The 21,088-nt window shown below is 48.5% G+C and overlaps 1 protein-coding gene across 1 annotated transcript in view; it reads left to right on the top strand.

Annotated features, from left to right (window-relative positions):
* The first annotated feature begins 2,764 nt into the window (after positions 1-2,764).
* LOC130366644 (chloride channel protein ClC-Kb-like) overlaps positions 2,765-21,088 on the top strand; it is a 38,676-nt gene continuing 20,352 nt past the window's right edge. The window contains exons 1-9 of the mRNA XM_056568964.1: positions 2,765-3,008; positions 12,636-12,764; positions 13,021-13,149; positions 14,712-14,851; positions 14,942-15,019; positions 15,265-15,343; positions 18,627-18,752; positions 18,833-18,917; positions 19,823-19,924. Of these exons, the coding sequence (XP_056424939.1) occupies positions 2,765-3,008; positions 12,636-12,764; positions 13,021-13,149; positions 14,712-14,851; positions 14,942-15,019; positions 15,265-15,343; positions 18,627-18,752; positions 18,833-18,917; positions 19,823-19,924 (1,112 nt within the window). The remainder of the gene's footprint in view (positions 3,009-12,635; positions 12,765-13,020; positions 13,150-14,711; positions 14,852-14,941; positions 15,020-15,264; positions 15,344-18,626; positions 18,753-18,832; positions 18,918-19,822; positions 19,925-21,088) is intronic.

The raw sequence follows: 21,088 nt of genomic DNA, 5'->3' as shown, positions 1-21,088 counted from the left end.
AGTTGTAGTTTTGAAACATCTGGAGGTCCGTAGGTTGAAGACCACTGCGGCCTTTGTCATCATCCAGACCCCCCTTTAGTTTTCTGCTCACCTCCCCTCGGTGGGAAGGAAGGGTGAGCTGGTCCGGACCATCTATGCTGCAGGGACCGTCCGGTGGGGAGGGTTAGACGTTCCGGACTGTCCATCTTCACCGGGAGGCCCTCTTCTCCGCTCCGGCCCGGCCCCGGACTAATGATGTTGCCTTGACGACGACGCACAGGGACGTCCCTGCGCATGAACGTCCCTGTGCGTTGTCGTCAAGGCAACGTCACTAGCCCGGGGCCGTCCCAGAGCGGAGAAGAGGGCCTCCCGGTGAAGATGGACAGGCCGGAACGACTAACCCTCCCCACCGGACGGTCCCTGCAGCCTAGATGGTCCGGACCAGCTCACCCTAACTTCCCACCGAGGGGAGGTGAGTAGAAAACTAAAGGGGGGTCTGGATGATGACGAAGGCCGCAGTGGTCTTCAACCTGCGGACCTCCAGATGTTTCAAAACTACAACTCCCAGCATGCCCGAACAGCCATCGGCTGGGAGTTGTAATTTTGCAACATCTGAAGGTCCGCAGGTTGAAGACCACTGAGAAGGGATTGACAGGCGGAGAGTTCCCTCGAGTATAAGTCGAGGGGGGGGGGGGGGGCGTTTTCAGCACGAAAAATCATGCTGAAAAACTCGGCTGATACTCCAATATATACGGTACATGTATGTAGAATTCTATATTTTACTATCCACATAATTCATTTTGGTGTAATTTTAACCATTGATAGTAAAAGTTAAAGTGGTACTCCGGTGAAAACCTTTTTTCTTTTAAATCAACTGGTGGCAGAAAGTTAAACATATTTGTGAATTACTTCTATTAAAAAATCTTAATCCTTCCAGTACTTATTAGCTGCTGAATGCTACAGAGGAAATTCCTTTCTTTTTGGAACACTGATGACATCACGAGCACAGTGCTCTCTGCTGACATCTCTGTCCATTTTAGCAACCATGCATAGCAGATGCATAGCAGATGTATGCTAAGGGCAGCATGGTGGCTCAGTGGTTAGCACTGCTGCCTTGCAGTGCTGAGGACTTGGGTTCAAATCCCACTAAGGACAACAATAAATAAAGCATTATTATTATAATAATAACGTCAGCAGAGAGAACTGTGCTCGTGATGTCATCAGAGAGCATTCCAAAAAGAAAAGAATTTCCTCTGTAGTATTCAGCAGCATATAAGTACAGGAAGGATTAAGATTTTTTAATAGAAGTAATTTACAAATATGTTTAACTTTCTGCCACCTGTTGATTTAAAAAAAAAAGGCTTTCACCGGAGTACCCCTTTAAGTTTTATAAGCACCTTTTCCCAGTGGGGTCTTTATGTTTTATAATAATAGTATAGGATATAATTTTTAAAAAGTTATAAAAGTTACAAAATACACAAATGTTCTAGGATCATCCTGTTAGGGACAGCAATGAGATCTATGTCACAATATAGTAATAAAGTGTTAAAAACAGAATTACGTGAACAGGATATCCTAGGTAAAATTAAAAAAAAGAACATTCTGTGTCACAGATAGGTGTCCTGCCCTACTAAATACTATGGGTGTTATAAAAGGAAGGATTCTGTAATCATAGGATGTGTTATAAAGATATTTAAAGAGTTATTAAATATTTTATAGCTTCATCCTCCAGTCACTTGATCAGAGTCATCTTCATATCATAAAGAGCTGTATAAAACAACACAAACCCATCACATGCTGATGTTACAAAATCTTAAAGGGGTATTTCAGGAAGAAACTTTTTTTAATGTTTTTATTTTTTTTAGATCAACTGGCTCGAGAAAATTAAACAGATTTGTAAATTACTTCTATTAAAATAATCTTAATCCTTCCAATAATTATCAGCTGCTGAAGTTGAGTTGTTCTTTTCTGTCTGACCACAGTGCTCTCTGCTGACATCTCTGTCTATCTCAGGAACTGTCCGGAGCATAAGAGGTTTGCTATGGGGATTTTCTTCTACTCTGGACAGTTCCCGAGACAGACAGAGGTGTCATCAGAGAGCAGGTAGACAGAAAAGAACAACTCAACTTCAGTAGCTGATAAGCACGCCTGACTAAAGGGCCATCCCAGCCCAGAAACGCGTTGTGTATTAATAAACCAGTTGTTCCTACCGTTCCTGGTCAAGTCTGAATTCATCTACTACTGGTAGCGCGGACATCGACTTCTAACACCCGTTGTATGATCTCTCCTATCAGTTGCACGCCAAGCTAGGGAAGTCTGCAGCAGCCGGAATCCCTTTCATTGTGATTTGCCTTGACGAGTGTTGTGCCTTGCCTTGCACAACCTAAGAAGGTTAGCGTATATAGCACCATCACAACTTCATTTATTTAATAATCGGTTCTGCACACAGGAGCGCTTGGTGTTTTTTTTTCAATGAAGAGACATGTAAGCCAGGGCCGCAAGGCAACGCAACGCAACATCATATAGGAATCAAAGCAGGAAGACACTAATATTCCCTCATCAGAAGGATGGGCTCCTCCATTAAATAAACTGGGCTCAATGGAGAACATGTCATCTGCTGCAGACCCTCCCGGGTATTGGTCTCCTCATCAGAAGGATGGGCTCCTCCAAAAAGTTCAGTGGAGAACATGCCATCGGCCCATCAGCTGCAGACCTGCCAAGTATTGATTTCCTCATCAGAAGGATGGTCTCCTCCAAGAAGTGAGTTCTGGGCTCAGTGGAGAACATGTCATCAGCTGCAGACCTGCCCGGGTATTGGTTTCCTCATCAGAAGGATGGGCTCCTCCAAGAAGTGAGCTCTGGCTCAATGGAGAACATGTCATCAGCTGCAGACCTGCCCAAGTATTGGTCTCCTCATCAGAAGGATGGTCTCCTCCAAGAAATGAAATGGGCTCAATGGAGAACTTGTCATATGCTGCAGACCTGCCAAGTATTGGTCTCCTCATCAGAAGGATGGGCTCCTCCAAGAAGTGAGTTCTGGGCTCAGTGGAGAACATACTGTTGGCTGCAGACCTGCCAAGTATTGTTTTCCTCATCAGAAGGATGGTCTCCTCCAAGAAGTAAGTTCTGGGCTCAGTGAAGAACATATTGTTGGCTGCAGGCCTCTGTGAGTCTTGGTTTCCTTTCCAGAAGGATGGTCTCCTCCAAGAAGTGAGCTCTATCTCAATGGAGAACATGCCATCGGCTGCAGACCTGCTCGGGTATTGGTTTCCTCATCAGAAGGATGGTCTCCTCCAAGAAGTGAGCTCTATCTCAATGGAGAACATGCAATCGGCTGCAGACCTGCTCGGGTATTGGTTTCCTCATCAGAAGGATGGTCTCCTCCAAGAAGTGACCTCTGGGCTCAGTGGAGAACATGTCATCTGCTGCAGACCTCACTGAGTCTTGTTTCCCTCTTTAGATGGATGGCATCTCCATGAAGACCACTCCTGACTTCTTGGGATTGAACGCATGAGTTACAGTGGTTTCCGGACGTTAAGAGCAGATACCAACACTGGATTTCTTCTAACAGACATCAGGCCGGGTTCACACCACGTTTTTGTAATACAGTTCCCATATACATTTTCAATTTGAAAACCGTACGGAACCGTATTGAAAATCATATGCATTGACTCTCCATTGAAAACCGTACGCCAAAAGATGCTGTCACGATGCCGGCTGGCAGGAGGTGGATCCTCTGTGCCAGAGAGGGATTGGCGTGGACCGTGCTAGTGGACCGGTTCTAAGTCACTACTGGTATTCACCAGAGCCCGCCGCAAAGCGGGATGGTCTTGCTGCGGCGGTAGTGACCAGGTCGTATCCACTAGCAACGGCTCAACCTCTCTGACTGCTGAAGATAGGCGCGGTACAAGGGAGTAGACAGAAGCAAGGTCGGACGTAGCAGAAGGTCGGGGCAGGCAGCAAGGATCGTAGTCAGGGGCAACGGCAGGAGGTCTGGAACACAGGCTAGGAACACACAAGGGAACGCTTTCACTGGCACAATGGCAACAAGATCCGGCGAGGGAGTGCAGGGGAAGTGAGGTATACATAGGGAGTGCACAGGTGAACACACTGATTAGAACCACTGCGCCAATCAGCGGCGCAGTGGCCCTTTAAATCGCAGAGACCCGGCGCGCGCGCGCCCTAGGGAGCGGGGCCGCGCGCCGGGACAGGACCGACGGAGAGCGAGTCAGGTACGGGATCCGGGGTGCGCATCGCGAGCGGGCGCCACCCGCATCGCGAATCGCATCCCGGCTGGAGGCGGTATCGCAGCGCACCCGGTCAGTGGATCTGACCGGGGTGCTGCGGGAGCGAGAGTGTAGCGAGCGCTCCGGGGAGGAGCGGGAACCCGGAGCGCTCGGCGTAACAGTACCCCCCCCCTTGGGTCTCCCCCTCTTCTTGGAGCCTGAGAACCTGAGGACCAGATTTTTATCTAGGATATTGTCCTCAGGTTCCCAGGATCTCTCTTCAGGACCACAGCCCTCCCAGTCAACCAAAAAGAAGGTTTTTCCTCTGACCTTTTTGGAAGCCAGTATCTCCTTTACGGGAAAGATGTCTGAAGAACCGGAGACAGGAGTGGGAGAGATAAGTTTAGGAGAGAAACGGTTGATGATGAGTGGTTTAAGAAGAGAAACGTGAAAGGCATTAGGAATACGAAGAGAAGGAGGGAGAAGAAGTTTATAAGAGACAGGATTAATCTGGCACAAAATTTTGAAAGGACCAAGATAGCGTGGTCCCAATTTGTAGCTGGGAACACGGAAGCGGACATATTTAGCGGAGAGCCATACCTTGTCTCCGGGAGAAAAAATGGGGGGAGCTCTTCTTTTCTTATCAGCAAACTTCTTCATGCGTGATGAAGCCTGTAAGAGAGAATTTTGGGTCTCTTTCCATATGGTGGAAAGATCACGAGATATTTCATCCACAGCGGGTACACCAGAGGGCAAGGGAGTAGGGAGGGGGGGAAGAGGGTGACGGCCGTACACCACGAAAAATGGGGATTTGGAAGAAGATTCAGAAACTCTGAAGTTATACGAGAATTCGGCCCATGGTAGAAGATCTGCCCAGTCATCCTGGCGGGAGGAAACAAAATGCCGTAAATAATCACCCAGGACCTGGTTAATTCTTTCTACTTGCCCATTGGATTGAGGATGATAAGCAGAAGAAAAGTTTAATTTAATCTTGAGTTGTTTACAGAGAGCCCTCCAGAATTTTGACACGAATTGGACGCCTCTGTCCGAGACGATCTGCGTGGGCAACCCGTGAAGACGAAAAATGTGTACAAAAAATTGTTTTGCCAACTGAGGCGCTGAAGGAAGACCAGGAAGAGGGATGAAATGTGCCATCTTGGAGAATCGATCAACGACCACCCAAACAACAGTGTTGCCACGGGATGAGGGTAAGTCTGTAATAAAGTCCATACCAATCAGAGACCAAGGCTGTTCGGGAACAGGCAGAGGATGAAGAAGACCAGCGGGCTTCTGGCGAGGAGTCTTATCCCGGGCACAGACAGTGCAGGCTCGCACAAAATCCACAACATCCGTCTCCAGAGTCGGCCACCAATAGAAACGAGAGATGAGTTGCACGGATTTCTTGATGCCCGCATGACCTGCGAGATGGGAGGAGTGACCCCATTTGAGGATTCCGAGGCGTTGGCGTGGAGAGACGAAGGTCTTCCCTGGAGGAGTTTGCCTGATGGAGGCTGGAGAAGTGGAGATCAGGCAGTCAGGAGGAATGATGTGTTGCGGAGAGAGCTCCACTTCCGAGGCATCCGAGGAACGAGAGAGAGCATCGGCCCTAATGTTCTTATCGGCAGGCCGAAAGTGAATTTCAAAATTAAATCGGGCAAAGAACAGAGACCACCTGGCCTGGCGAGGATTCAGCCGTTGGGCAGACTGGAGATAGGAGAGGTTCTTGTGATCGGTGTAAATAATAACTGGAAATCTTGATCCCTCCAGCAGATGCCTCCATTCCTCAAGTGCTAATTTAATGGCTAGTAGCTCTCGATCCCCGATGGAGTAGTTCCTCTCCGCCGGAGAGAAGGTCTTAGAAAAAAAACCACAAGTAACAGCATGCCCGGAAGAATTTTTTTGTAGAAGGACCGCTCCAGCTCCTACTGAGGAGGCATCAACCTCCAATAGGAAGGGTTTAGATGGGTCAGGTCTGGAGAGCACGGGAGCTGAAGAAAAGGCAGACTGTTTAAAGGCGTCTTCCGCTTGAGGAGGCCATGACTTAGGATTGGCATTCTTTTTGGTTAAAGCCACGATAGGAGCCACAATGGTGGAAAAATGTGGAATAAATTGTCTGTAATAATTGGCGAACCCCAAAAAACGTTGGATAGCACGGAGTCCGGAGGGGCGTGGCCAATCTAAGACGGCAGAGAGTTTGTCTGGATCCATTTGTAGTCCCTGGCCAGAGACCAAGTATCCTAGGAAAGGAAGAGATTGACATTCAAACAGACATTTCTCCATTTTGGCATAAAGTCGATTGTCACGAAGTCTCTGAAGAACCATGCGGACATGCTGGCGGTGTTCTTCTAGGTTGGCAGAAAAAATCAGGATATCGTCCAGATACACAACAACACAGGAATATAAGAGATCACGAAAAATTTCATTAACAAAGTCTTGGAAGACGGCAGGGGCGTTGCACAGGCCAAAGGGCATGACCAGATACTCAAAGTGTCCATCTCTAGTGTTAAATGCCGTTTTCCATTCATCCCCCTCTCTGATGCGGATGAGATTATAAGCACCTCTTAAGTCCAGTTTGGTAAAGATGTGGGCACCTTGGAGGCGATCAAAGAGTTCAGAGATAAGAGGTAGAGGGTAGCGGTTCTTTACCGTGATTTTATTAAGACCGCGGTAGTCAATGCAAGGACGTAGGGAGCCATCTTTTTTGGACACAAAGAAAAATCCGGCTCCGGCAGGAGAGGAGGATTTGCGGATAAAGCCCTTTTTTAAATTTTCCTGGATGTACTCAGACATAGCAAGAGTCTCTGGGGCAGAGAGAGAATAAATTCTGCCCCGGGGTGGAGTAGTGCCCGGGAGGAGGTCAATAGGACAGTCATAAGGCCTGTGAGGAGGTAGAGTCTCAGCTTGTTTTTTGCAAAAAACATCCGCAAAGTCCATATAGGCCTTAGGGAGACCGGTTACAGGGGGAACCACAGGGTCACGGCAAGGAGTACTGGTAACCGGTTTAAGGCAGTCCTTGAAACAAGAGGGACCCCAACTCTTGATCTCCCCTGTGGACCAATCCAGGGTTGGGGAATGGTGTTGAAGCCAGGGTAGTCCAAGGAGAATTTCGGAAGTGCAATTGGAGAGGACCAAAAACTCAATTTTTTCGTGGTGAGGTCCGATGCACATTAGGAGGGGTTCCGTGCGGTAACGCACGGCACAGTCCAATCTTTCATTGTTAACGCAATTGATGTAGAGAGGTCTGGCGAGACTGGTCACTGGGATGTTGAACCTGTTGATGAGAGAGGCCAAAATAAAGTTTCCTGCAGATCCGGAGTCCAAGAAGGCCTTAGTGGAGAAGGAGAAGGTAGAGGCAGATATCCGCACAGGCACAGTAAGACGTGGAGAAGCAGAGTTGACGTCAAGGACTGTTTCACCTTTGTGCGGAGTCAGCGTACGTCTTTCCAGGCGGGGAGGACGGATAGGACAATCCTTCAGGAAGTGTTCGGTACCGGCACAGTACAGGCAGAGATTCTCCATGCGGCGTCGTGTCCTCTCTTGAGGTGTCAGGCGAGACCGGTCAACTTGCATAGCCTCCACGGCGGAAGGCACAGGAACGGATTGCAGAGGACCAGAGGAGAGAGGAGCCGGGGAGAAAAAACGCCTCGTGCGAACAAAGTCCATATCCTGGCGGAGCTCCTGACGCCTTTCGGAAAAACGCATGTCAATGCGAGTGGCTAGATGAATGAGTTCATGTAGGTTAGCAGGAATTTCTCGTGCGGCCAGAACATCTTTAATGTTGCTGGATAGGCCTTTTTTAAAGGTCGCGCAGAGGGCCTCATTATTCCAGGAAAGTTCTGAAGCAAGAGTACGGAATTGCACGGCGTACTCGCCAACGGAAGAATTACCCTGGACCAGGTTCAGCAGGGCAGTCTCAGCAGAAGAGGCTCGGGCAGGTTCCTCAAAGACACTTCGAATTTCCGAGAAGAAGGAGTGTACAGAGGCAGTGACGGGGTCATTGCGGTCCCAGAGTGGTGTGGCCCATGACAGAGCTTTTCCAGACAGAAGGCTGACTACGAAAGCCACCTTAGACCTTTCAGTAGGAAACTGGTCCGACATCATCTCCAAGTGCAGGGAACATTGTGAAAGAAAGCCACGGCAAAACTTAGAGTCCCCATCAAATTTATCCGGCAAGGATAGTCGTAGGCCTGAGGCGGCCACTCGCTGCGGAGGAGGTGCAGGAGCTGGCGGAGGAGATGATTGCTGAAGCTGTGGTAGTAGCTGCTGTAGCATCACGGTCAGTTGAGACAGCTGGTGGCCTTGTTGCGCTATCTGTTGTGACTGCTGGGCGACCACCGTGGTGAGGTCGGCGACAACTGGCAGAGGAACTTCAGCGGGATCCATGGCCGGATCTACTGGGCCGGATCTACTGTCACGATTCCGGCTGGCAGGAGGTGGATCCTCTGTGCCAGAGAGGGATTGGCGTGGACCGTGCTAGTGGACCGGTTCTAAGTCACTACTGGTATTCACCAGAGCCCGCCGCAAAGCGGGATGGTCTTGCTGCGGCGGTAGTGACCAGGTCGTATCCACTAGCAACGGCTCAACCTCTCTGACTGCTGAAGATAGGCGCGGTACAAGGGAGTAGACAGAAGCAAGGTCGGACGTAGCAGAAGGTCGGGGCAGGCAGCAAGGATCGTAGTCAGGGGCAACGGCAGGAGGTCTGGAACACAGGCTAGGAACACACAAGGGAACGCTTTCACTGGCACAATGGCAACAAGATCCGGCGAGGGAGTGCAGGGGAAGTGAGGTATACATAGGGAGTGCACAGGTGAACACACTGATTAGAACCACTGCGCCAATCAGCGGCGCAGTGGCCCTTTAAATCGCAGAGACCCGGCGCGCGCGCGCCCTAGGGAGCAGGGCCGCGCGCGCCGGGACAGGACCGACGGAGAGCGAGTCAGGTACGGGAGCCGGGGTGCGCATCGCGAGCGGGCGCCACCCGCATCGCGAATCGCATCCCGGCTGGAGGCGGTATCGCAGCGCACCCGGTCAGTGGATCTGACCGGGGTGCTGCGGGAGCGAGAGTGTAGCGAGCGCTCCGGGGAGGAGCGGGAACCCGGAGCGCTCGGCGTAACAGATGCATCTGGTTAACATAGTTAGTACGGTCGAAAAAAGACATATGTCCATCAAGTTCAGCCAGGGAATTAAGGGGTAGGGGTGTGGCGCGATATTGGGGAAGGGATGGGATTTTATATTTCTTCATAAGCATTAATGTTATTTTGTTCCAGGAATGTACCTAATCCTGTTTTAAAGCTGTAAATTTTTCCTGCTGTGACCAGTTCCTGAGGTAGACTGTTCCATAAGTTCACAGTTCTCATGGTAAAGAAGGCGTGTCGCCCCTTGAGACTAAACTTTTTCTTCTCCAGACGGAGGGAGTGCCCCCTCGCCTTTGGGGGGGGGGGTTTAACCTGGAACAGTTTTTCTCCATATTTTTTGTATGGGCCATTAATATACTTATATACGTTTATCATATCCCCCCTTAAATGTCTAATTTCAAGACTAAACAATTGTAACTCCTTTAATGGCTCCTCATAGCTAAGATGTTCCATGCCCCATATTAGTTTAGTCGCGCGTCTCTGCACCCTTTCCAACTCCGCTGTGTCCCTTTTATGTACAGGCGACCAAAACTGACCAGCATATTCCAGGTGAGGCCGTACCAATGCTTTATAAAGGGGGAGTATTATGTCCCTGTCCCTGGAGTCCAGGCCTCTTTTTATACATGACAATATCCTGCCGGCCTTGGAAGCAGCAGCCTGACATTGTGCTATTCTGTAGTCTGTGATCTACAAGTCACCCAGATCCTTCTCTACCAGTGACTCTGCCAGTTTAATCCCCCCTAAGACATACGATGCATGCAGGTTATTAGTATACACAGCCCCCCTCTATATACACAGCCCCCCTCTATATACACAGCCCCCCTCTATATACACAGCCTCCCTCTATATACACAGCCATTCCTCTATATCCACAGCCCCCCTCTATATCCACAGCCCCCCTCTATATACACAGCCCCCCTCTATATCCACAGCCCCCCCTCTATATACACAGACCCCCTCTATATATACAGCCCCCCCTCTATATACACAGCCATTCCTCTGTCAAGGCTTCTACTCACCTCTTCATAAAAGCAGATTAGATTGGTTTGACAACTTCTATCCTTAGTAAACCCATGCTGGCTATCACTTATAATACTATTATCCCCTATGTATTCCTGTATCTAATCCCTTAAGTCCTTCAAACAATTTACCCACAATGCACGTTAGACTTACCGGTCTATAGTTTCCTGGGGAAGACCTAGAGCCCTTTTTGAAGATTGGCACCACATTCGCCTCGCGCCAGTCCCTTGGCACAATACCAGACACCAGAGAATCTCTAAATATCATGAACAAGGGTACAGATATTACTGAACTTATCTCTCTAAGAACTCTTGGGTTTAGTCCATCCGGCCCTGGAGATTTGCTTACATTTATATTACTTAACTTACCTTGTACCATCTCTACATTAAATGTCTGTACCGTTTTGTCAGTTTTTTTCCAATACCCAAAACTGTAGTCTACCACGTTTTTTTGGTCCGGGTGAAAAACCATATTAAACCGTATAAGTTTTTTTTTTTTTTTTACATGGGAGGCAATGGGATCCGTACAGAACCGTATGTGTGTGTGGTTCCATCCGGTTTTCACCATACCGTTTTTGACTTTGCACAGTTTTTTTCTTGGAATTTCAATCAAACAAGTGAAACTTTATTCATAGTGGAATGAAAAGCTAAGAACGTATACATTTTTTTTTCTTAAAAAACGGATGCAACCGGAAATAATTTTTCAAATCGTACACGGATTAAAATTTGTACACACGTTTTCTTACAGTTTAGTCCGGTTTTGAGGTTTTAAAAAAATCAAAAACCTGATACGGGAACTGTATTGCAGACAGGTGGTGTGAACCCGGCCTTACTTTAATGATTTCTTGTGAATTATATTCAGTTTTCCTGGGACTTGCCTGTTTCCTAGGACTTCTCCAGAAAACGCTTTTCAGATACCAAATATACTGTAGCTTCTACACTCTACGCGGAAGCAGAGTTTGTTTTTATCATGACCAGCATTTTGTTTACCAGTATTGTTACTAAATTGTATTGTGTTTCCAATGGAAGAGAAAGTTTCAAAACAAATGTTCAATTTTTGGCCATTTCTAATATTCGGACCAAAGGGAACGTTGTCAGCAGATGAAGTTTCCTGCCATTTGTATGTGACTTCATATCTGATGTGGGAACCAAGACTCAGGAATGTCTGCAGCCGATGGTATGTTCTCCACTGGACTCAGAACTAATTTAATGGAGGTGCCCACCCTTCTGATGTGGGAACCAAGACTCAGGAATGTCTGCAGCCGATGGTATGTTCTCCACTGAGCCTGGACCTCACCTTCATGGAGGAGCTTATCCTTCTGAAGAGGAAACCAAGAATCAGAGAAGTTTCCAGCAGTATGTTCTCCAGCCATGCCAGAACTCACCTTCATGGTGGTGTATGGAGGAATGAGAAGGCAAAACACTCACCCTTGGGTTCAGCAAACGTGGAGGGACTTTATTAGGAAAGTCGGGAAAAACGAAAAGAAGCAGCTCCGGGAGCTGCGGGAGGAGCTGCAACGGCCCCATTTCGCGGTCAAACACACCGCTTGGTCACGCCTAGGCATGACCAATCGGCGTGTTTGACTGCGAAACGGGGCCATTGACGCTCCTCCCGCAGCTCCTGGAGCTGCGTCTTTTTTGTTTTTCCTGTGTGATGTAACTGCACTTTGATGTCCTAATAAAGTCCCTCCACGTTTGCTGAACCAAGGGTGAGTGCTCTGCCTTCTCATTCCTCCATACACTATATTTGGACTTTGTTTTCTGAAAAATGCACCCTCTGATATAGCCATATATGGACCATCTCATTTACTACTCCCAGAGTTATCCCAACTAACCTATACTCCAGTGCCGAGAGTCTTCTCCTCCCTGCCACTGCACCTTTATGGTGGAACCTAGTTTTCTAAAGAGAGAACCAAGTCTCAAAGAGGCGCGCAGTCGATGGTAGATTCTCCAGGGAGCCCAGGCCTCACCTTCATGAAGAAGTCTATGCTTCTCGGAGAACTGCAGCTGGTGGTATGTTCTTCACTAAGTCCGCAAACAATGGTCATAAGTACTATTCTACACCATTCTCTAGTGTCATTATCTGTATATTATTATAAAATCTTCTATTTTTGGGGAGATTTTTCATCTTATGGGAGCAATATGAGAAAAGAAAGCCATGATTGAGAATCGTACTACAGGCGCCATGAATCTCCCCCCTTATATTGCCATAACAGATTGGTGTTGATTATTGTTATACTGGTCGTCAAAATGATCTCATGATCTTTGTATTTTAGCTGTGGGTAGGACCCTGCGGATCGTGCTTCAGCGTCTTGGAGAAGATTGGATCTTCCTCTTCTTGTTGGGAATCAGTATGGCAACCATCAGCTTTGGCCTAGATGTGACCATTGCCAAATTACAGCGAGGTGGGTAATACTAAAACTTGTAACAGTAGAATGACAAGAGACCATCCATTGCTAGAAGTACATGTTTATGGGAAGATCGTTGGGATCCCATGTTCACACTCGTGTATGGGTGGCTTTATGTATACAGATCCATATTACACTACTGTGTACATTTTTATAGATACTTCTACCTGATATAGGAGGTCACATGAGCATAATGTGATTGATATCACATTTCCCTTACCCCATCTAACACCAGTCCTTCTTACTTCTGCAGTCAACCTGTGGACGTATGATGCTCTAGACCAGTACAGATATCTACAGTATTTCTCCTGGGTGCTGTACCACACTCTGCTTATGTCTGTATCAGCAGGCGTTGCCAAATATATTGCCCCGCAAGCTGCAGGTAAGTGATTAAAGCGCAACTGTCATGACCTTGGAGCTATACAACCTGCACGCGGCCTTTGTACTTTGTGCAGATTGTGTATACTGTAGTGTTTTTACCTTAGTTCTCTCTGCCTTTATCACCCCAAAAAATGTTTTTTATAACAGCCGCACACAGTCGGATAGGCATGGCGCAAGGTTTGCTATGCCCCGCCACCGACACGCCTATATCCTGTACGTCAGTGCTGGGACCGATGTTTGATTGACAAACAGGTCCCAGCGCATGCGCATCTTAGCTTATCCCCCGTGCGCGCCGCAGCGTGTTATCCTGGCAAGCGCTAGCTTCCGCCGCCTGCCTCCTCAGTGCGCCTGCATAGTGCTAGAGGCAGAGAGTGAAGCTGCAGTGTGTTATCCTGGCTAGCGCTCGCTTCCGCCGCCTGCCTCCTCAGTGTGCCTGCATAGTGTTAGAGGTAGAGAGCATGCCACAGCGTGTTATCCTTGCAAGCACTCACTCACGCTGCCTGTCTCCTCATTGCGCTTGCACAGTGCTAGAGGCAAAGAGTGCACCACAGCGTGCTATCCTGGCAAGTGCTCGCTCCCGCCGCCTGCCTCCTCAGTGTCTCAGAGAGCGTGCTGCAGCGTGTTATCCTGGCTAGCACTCGCTCCCGCCACCTGCCTCCTCAGTGCGTCTGCTTAGTGCTAGAGGCAGAGACCACGCCGCAGCGTGTTATCCTGGCAAGTGCTCGCTCCCGCCGCCTGCCTCCTCAGTGCACCTGCGCAGTGCTAGAGGCAGAGAGCGTGTTGCAGCGTGTTATCCCGGCAAGCACTCGCTCCCGCCTCCTGCCTCCTCAGTGCACCTGCGTGGTGTTAGAGGCAGAGAGCGCGCCTCAGCGTGTTATCCTGGCAAGTGCTCGCTCCCACAGCCTGCCTCCTCAGTGCGCCTGAGCAGTGCTAGAGGCAGAGAGTGCACCGCAGCATGTTGTCCTGGCAAGTGCTCGCTCCTGCCGCATGCCTCCTCAGTTTTCCTGTGCGGTGCTAGAGGCAGAGAGCACGCAGCAGCGTGTTATCCTGGCAAACGTCCACTCCCGCAGCCTGCCTCCACAGTGCCCCTGTGCAGTGCTAGAGGCAGAGAGCGCGCGCAGCATGTTATCCTGGCAAACGCCCACTCCCGCTGCCTGCCTCCTCAATGCTCCTGTGCAGTGCTAGAGGCAGAGAGCGTGCTCTCTACCTCTAGCACTGCGCAGGCGCACTGAGGAGGCAGGCGGTGGGAGCGAGTGCTTGCTAGGATAACACGCTGCGGCACGCATGGGGGATAAGCTAAGATGTAGGCCAAGCCTATCCGACTGTGTGCGGCTGCTATGAAAAGCGTTTTTTGGGGTGATAAAAGCAGAGAGAACTAAGGTAAAAACACTACAGTACACACAATCTGCACACAGTACAAAGGCTGCGTGTAGGTTATATAGCCCCAAGTTCATGACATTTGCACTTTAAATGTCAAATATACAAAGCTATGAGCCGGGCCCTACTTCTGCAAGGTGATACAATGACTGACATACAATAAAACATAGGCATCTTACATTATAGGGTCTGGAATCCCGGAAATTAAGGTCACCTTGCGAGGAGTTGTCTTGGCTGAATTCTTTACTTTTCGAACTTTTATTGCCAAGTTAATAGGCGTTACATGCACGCTGGCAGCTGGGAGCACAATATTTCTAGGAAAAGTGGTATGTATTCAAAAGAAAGTAAAAAAACAATACCTAGCTAGTGTGGGAATAGCAAAGACGTAAGAGTACTTTACTTCTGTCTGTTCGCAGGGACCTTTCGTGCATATGACCACAATACTTGCAACTCTACTGGGCAGACTCATGGTAAAACTCGTGGGAGCTAAAGAGGTAAGTGCTGAGCTGTATCCTGGTATACAACCATGGGCCATGGGGCACAAGTTGCCTTGACTATGACATGGAGTCAGGGCTGGGGTATGGCTGCGCCCTTTCTCTAGTTGGGTGTTTTCACTGTAAACTCATCAGCATCCAGGCCTGGAAGATCTTCTTGTTAAGAACAATGGCTGCAGACGCAGATGGTGTCCTGGTATTTTGAGGGGGTTCACAGACCATTATAATGTGACTTATGTCTTCAGAACCCAAGCCGGAAGTATGAGCTGCTGATTGCTGGAGCTGCTGTCGGTGTCGCATGCTGCTTCGTGGCTCCTGTAGGAGGTTAGTGGTCCCTTATTATCATTGTTATTATTATTATTAGGGTTCGACCGATATTGATTTTTTAGAGCCGATAACCTGTGAACTTTCAGGCCGATAGCCGATAACCTATATCGATATTCCGTGCATTTTAACCCCCCCCCCCCCAAATATCCTTGGTAAAATGAGAGTGCGTGTGTGAGTGCGGGTATACCCTGATAAACTGTTTCTGGCCCCCACAGAAGCCGATGCAGTTCAATGATTTAAAGCGGGCACTTTAAATCAATGAACTGCAGCGGCTTTTGCGGGGCCAGAGACCGCCTCCGCCACCAGCTTCTCTCCACCTGCCTGTCCTGGGGTCCAAAGTCCAACCACCAACGCTGCCCCATTGCCTCCCCCATCCCCTGTTTTATAATTACCTGTTCCCGGGGTCCGCACTACTTCTGGCACCGGCGGCGTCCTTAGCTGTCACTGTGCATTGAGGACGTCACTCGTCATTGCGCAGCGCAGGATGCCGCAGGAGCCAGAAGTAGCACGGGCCCCAGGAACAGGTTATTATAAAACCATCGATGGGGGAGGCAATGGGGCGGCGGCGGCGGTCTCTGGCCAGAGGATAGGCAGGGGAAGGTAATCGGGCAGCGGCGGTGGTTGGACTCAGGACCCCAGGACAGGCAGGGGGAGAGAAGCGGGTGGCGGCGGCAGTCTCTGGCAGCAGCGTTGGTTGGACTCAGGACAGGCAGGGGGAGAGAAGCGGGTGGTGGCGGTGGTCTCTGGCCCTGCAAAAGCCGCTGCAGTTCATTGATTTAAAGTGCCCGCATTATCGGCATTATCGGCAAGGTAATTGCCGATACCGATAACTTAGAAAACCGATAATCGATCAATCCCTAATTATTATAACCAAATGGATACAGTGATCGGCACTGACTAAATCGCATTAGACTCCATGCAACATCACAGTCCAGACTATGAGGGCAGTGAAACACTTATCGGTGGTGCTCTTTCTCTGTAGCGTAGATAAGATTTAAGCAAAAGAAAGAGAGTAACGGAACGGAATTCTTTATTCAGGGTGCATAAAAACTCCAACAGCGGGATGCCGGGTCAGGTTAAACAAGTGTCCTGGACCCGAATAAAGAAGTTTGCACGACATCATAACCGTGAGTGCCTTCCGTTACTCTCTTTCGTTTGCTTAATTATTACTATTATGTCCCGGCTACTCATGAGTTTAGCTAAAGTTGCCATAAGCATTAGATGAATGTTGGCTGAACGCACTGATTTTGGTGGTAACTAGTGTTGAGCGCGAATATTCGAACTGTAAATTTTTTACGCGAATATCTGCACTTTGCGATTTCACAAATATTTTGAATATAGTGATATATATATATATATATATATATATACGGAATGACGAATATTCGTTTTTTTTTGCGAACATGTGGATATATGCAAATAATTGCGAATATGCAAATATTTGTGAATATCGCCACTTCTAGTCAGAGGACATTGATCCCTCCCTTCTTTTAGGTGAAAGATAAAATGCGAATTTCATTCCAAATTTTCACATGAAAAAAAAAAAGAACGAACATAGCGAATTTCGTGAAATTAAAACGAATATTCATCCATATATTCACGAAATATCATGAATTAGAAAATATGGCCTATGCCGCTCATCACTAGCTTGACGGTTGCCCCGATGTGTTCTGTTTCCCCCAGGGTCTCGCCATGAGGCTGAGAGGGTCTAGAGCCGAGGTACTTCAGTGCCTCGGGGAGTGGTGAACGGGCACCATGAACTCTTCACCTTATGACACTCACCTCTTGATTCCCGGCCTTCTGGCTAGGATCAGAGAAGTTTTTTATAGATCCGGCCGGATGTCCGGGCCGTATACCTGCACACATTCACTTCTTTATTTTTGTCTCACTGTGTCACTTTTTGCGTGTTGTGTGTCCACAGGATTTGTCAGGGTGCGGTGGCCTTTCTGGGTGTCCCTCCTGGCGGTCTAGGGGAGGTGTGTGTAGCCATTAGGTTCCTCACCTCCCTGCAAAAACCCTGGGTACTCCTGCATGGCCGGGTACCGACCGTTATCGGCTCTGCAGGCAGATACCTTGGCTAACGCCAAGGGGGATGTCGGGAGCATTTGTGGTCCCCTAGTAGCTTCGGTGAAAAGGGACATCGAACCTGGAACCTCGCGAGTACCTTTTGGTCCAGAGACAAAGGGTAAGGTTTGTTGGGGGCCTCTCTCCTGTCTGAGAAGGGCTTGCGATAGACCGCATTTTTTCTGCACATTTTTTTTGTGCAACACGTTTGCACTTTTTCTTGCACTTTGGGTAATTCGAGAACACGTTCCTCGGCTCTTAAAAAAATTAGAACACATTTAGAACACATTGATGCTCAGTTGAGGAAGAATAAGGAGAGAGCTGGTAAATGAATGAGCATTCAGTGTAACGTTGTCTGAAGTATATGGCTGGGTTAATGTGGATGGCCGCCTTTAGGCTGATGACCTTGAGAACAGTGATTCTCCAGAATTTCCTGTTTAGTTTTTAAGTCTTTAGGCTACTTAAAGGGGTACTCCGCTGCTCAGCGTTTGGAACAAACTGTTCCGAACGTTGGAGCCGGGAGCTTGTGACGGCATAGCCCCGCCCCTTGTGACATCACGTCCCACCCCCTCAATGTAAGTCTATGGGAGGGGGCGTGACTGCCGTCACGCCCCCTCCCATAGACTTGCATTGAGGGGGCGGGGCATGACGTCATGAGGTTTGGGGCTATGAAGTAACGAGCTCCCTGCTCCAATGTTCGGAACAGTTTGTTCCAAACACTGAGCAGCGGAGTACCTCTTTAATGTTTTGTTCTCTGTGGTTGTCTTCTGTAGACTTTCCAAGAATTCACAGAGTCTCAATCAGGTTTGACCAAATATCATATTCAACAAGATTCAATATTCAACCAACGACACCTTCTCTGGAAGGAACACATCTGCATACAACTTTGGCCACCTGAAGATCACGTAGACATCTGCCTTGTGATTTAACTTTCCAGAAAAACAAGCCATACGGTCACCAAGATCCTACATCTGTGTAAATTAGTGACCAATCGTAACTCCTTATCCAGTTTGTTATTTACACCAAAATAACACAATCATATAACAACCACCTCCATTACTGATGAAACATAAAAGTGATGTCACTGAGTGCTCTAAGTGTCACCGCACTCTTCTCTTTATATAACGATGACCTGTCTGGATACTTGTTCTGGTCCCAGGTTGAGTATGGACCTTCATGGACTATATGTGACTGTATTATGATATCTCTTCTCCAGGTGTACTCTTCAGCGTAGAGGCAACAGCAACGCATTTCGCAGTGCGGGATTACTGGCGCGGCTTTTTCGCAGCTACCTGTGCAGCTCTGATGTTCCGTCTCTTGGCGGTGATTAATAGTGAACGGGGTGAGTTTGTCAGATAGTTGGAGCAGCGGTTCAATAGAAAAGCAATGTAGATTGATACTGACACCCATCTTTTTCTTCAGAGACTGTTGCTATCCTCTTCAGTACCAACTGGCGGGTGGAGTTTCCCTTTGACCTTCCAGAGTATTTGTCTTATGCTATCCTTGGGTGAGTATCTTTAGGGGTAGATCTATTGTTTGGTGGGGGGCACATTTACTCTATGATTAGAACAGACAAGCTTTGTACACTTCTGCTGTAATTGACGTCATTGGTGAAGTTGTGGTTGTTGGTGGGCATGCTGTTCGTTTGGTCTTCATTATGCCTATTGTAACACCTACACACCGGCCGTGAGCGCTCTCTGCTTATGTCCCTGATGCCGGCAGGGCTGGGATTCGCATCGTGGGACGCGCCCGCGTGCGAATCCCAGCCCGTCACACACCTCCCTCATCTTCCGCCTCTCCGTGTCCTCGCAGCCCTAGCGCACGTACCCCGCCTCCTAGGGTGCACGCGCCGGAGCTCTTTCAGGGCCAGTGCTCATTTAATCAAGTGTCTACACCTGTCCCCTGTCCTTAAATATCAGTTCCACCCTTGTTTCCCTGCCGCATCTTTGGTTACCTACCCGGCATCTGTGTTACCTGCCCTGACCTGCTGCCATCTTGCCTTGTCCTGCCAGTTTCCTTCTGTACCACGCCACCTCCCAGCTACCTGTGTGGACAAGTCGTGCCAGGTGTAGCGACCTGGGTGCCGCCTGCCGCCTGCCGCAGCAAGACCATCCTGCTTTGAGACGGGCTCTGGTGAAAACCAGCGACACCTTAGACTCCGCTCCCTGGCACAGCTCACATCATCATCCACACAGGCCCAGAGGATCCACCACCTGCCGAGACCCGTTACACCCATGCAGAGCTTTTTGTTTCCTCATTGCATCTTCCCAGTGAGATGCGCTTTCTCATAATGTCCAATATAAGATGAAGCTTCACTCTGGTCGTTTGTGCTCAATGTGCCCAACTTGATTTGGTTACAGATCCCCAATATATTTGTGAATTCTCCTGTCATTTTGGTATGTTTTGTTCCAGGGTGGTATGCGGTTGCGTTTGCTGCATCTATCTGTATCTCCACCGCGTCACACTGGTTTTCATCAATACTAATGAACGTATAGGAGGATTCCTGAGAAACAAGTAAGTGTCATTATATCTCATCCACTATATTACATAAAAAAATATAACCTCGGCATTCATAACCAAGAGAACTTAATACAGTACAAGTTTATTAACATTGAAAACACGGTCTACCTATGCAAGTTTTATTTATACTATCTAAGCACTAGTCCAGTTCAGTCCAGACGTGGCCAGCATATTATATATATATATATATATATATATATATACTGAGGTCGTTGAGAGTGACGCAGGAAAGCAAATACTTCAAGTCCTTCATGTAATCCCACAGAAATAAATTGTTGTTTTCAGCACAACTGATCCAACATTTTGGTAAAGTTTCATTCAGGTATTGGCTAATATCCAAAAGGAAATGTGGAGGTGACCATAATAGAGAAAGATCTACCAAACATAGTCTATCTGTGGTATAAGCCATTCCTATAACATGTCTAGGTAAGAGTGGCCAAGGGCAGAATCGGCCAAAAAAAAAGGGAGGGTAGCCATTGCACCTGCTCACTGCACAAAACACCTTTACCCAAGTCTTTCATGTTCTTGATAGGGGAACGTAGTATTTCTGGGCCCCAAATTTTAATGTTGTGGTGATGGAGGTTAGTTCTGTGGAGAACCTTAAAGGGGTATTCTGGGCAAAAACATTTTATCCCCTATCCAAAGGATAGGGGATAAGATGTCTGATCGTGGGGGGCACGCTTCTGAGACCCCCCCCCCCCCCCCCCCGATCTCCCTGCAGCACCCACATTATATGCGGGGACTGCGTCTCTAGTTTTGGAAACCTCCGGGTTTCCGGGACTGGGGATGTGACGTCACGCCACGCCCCCTCCATTCATGTCCATGGGAGGGGGTGTGATGGCCGTCACGCCCCCTCCCATAGACATGAATGGAGGGGGCGGGGCGTGACGTCAGGTCCCCAGTCCAGGAAACCTGGAGGTTTCCAAAACTGGAGATTCAGCACCAACATAGTATGCAGGGAGATCGCGGGGGGTCTCAGCAGCGGGCCCCCCACGATCAGACTTCTTATCCCCTTTCCTTTGGATAGGGGATAAATTATTTTTGCCCGGAATGCCCCTTTTAACTAGGACACATACCTATATATGAGGGCTGCAATGAGATACTGTAATATAAATCCAATCATAGAACAAGGTAGGTGTAGAGGTCGGCACTACTGAC

This window comes from Hyla sarda, chromosome 4 (assembly GCF_029499605.1).
Source record: "Hyla sarda isolate aHylSar1 chromosome 4, aHylSar1.hap1, whole genome shotgun sequence".
In the NCBI taxonomy this organism is placed as follows: Eukaryota; Metazoa; Chordata; class Amphibia; order Anura; family Hylidae; genus Hyla; species Hyla sarda.
This window is presented reverse-complemented; position numbering and strand designations above follow the sequence as displayed.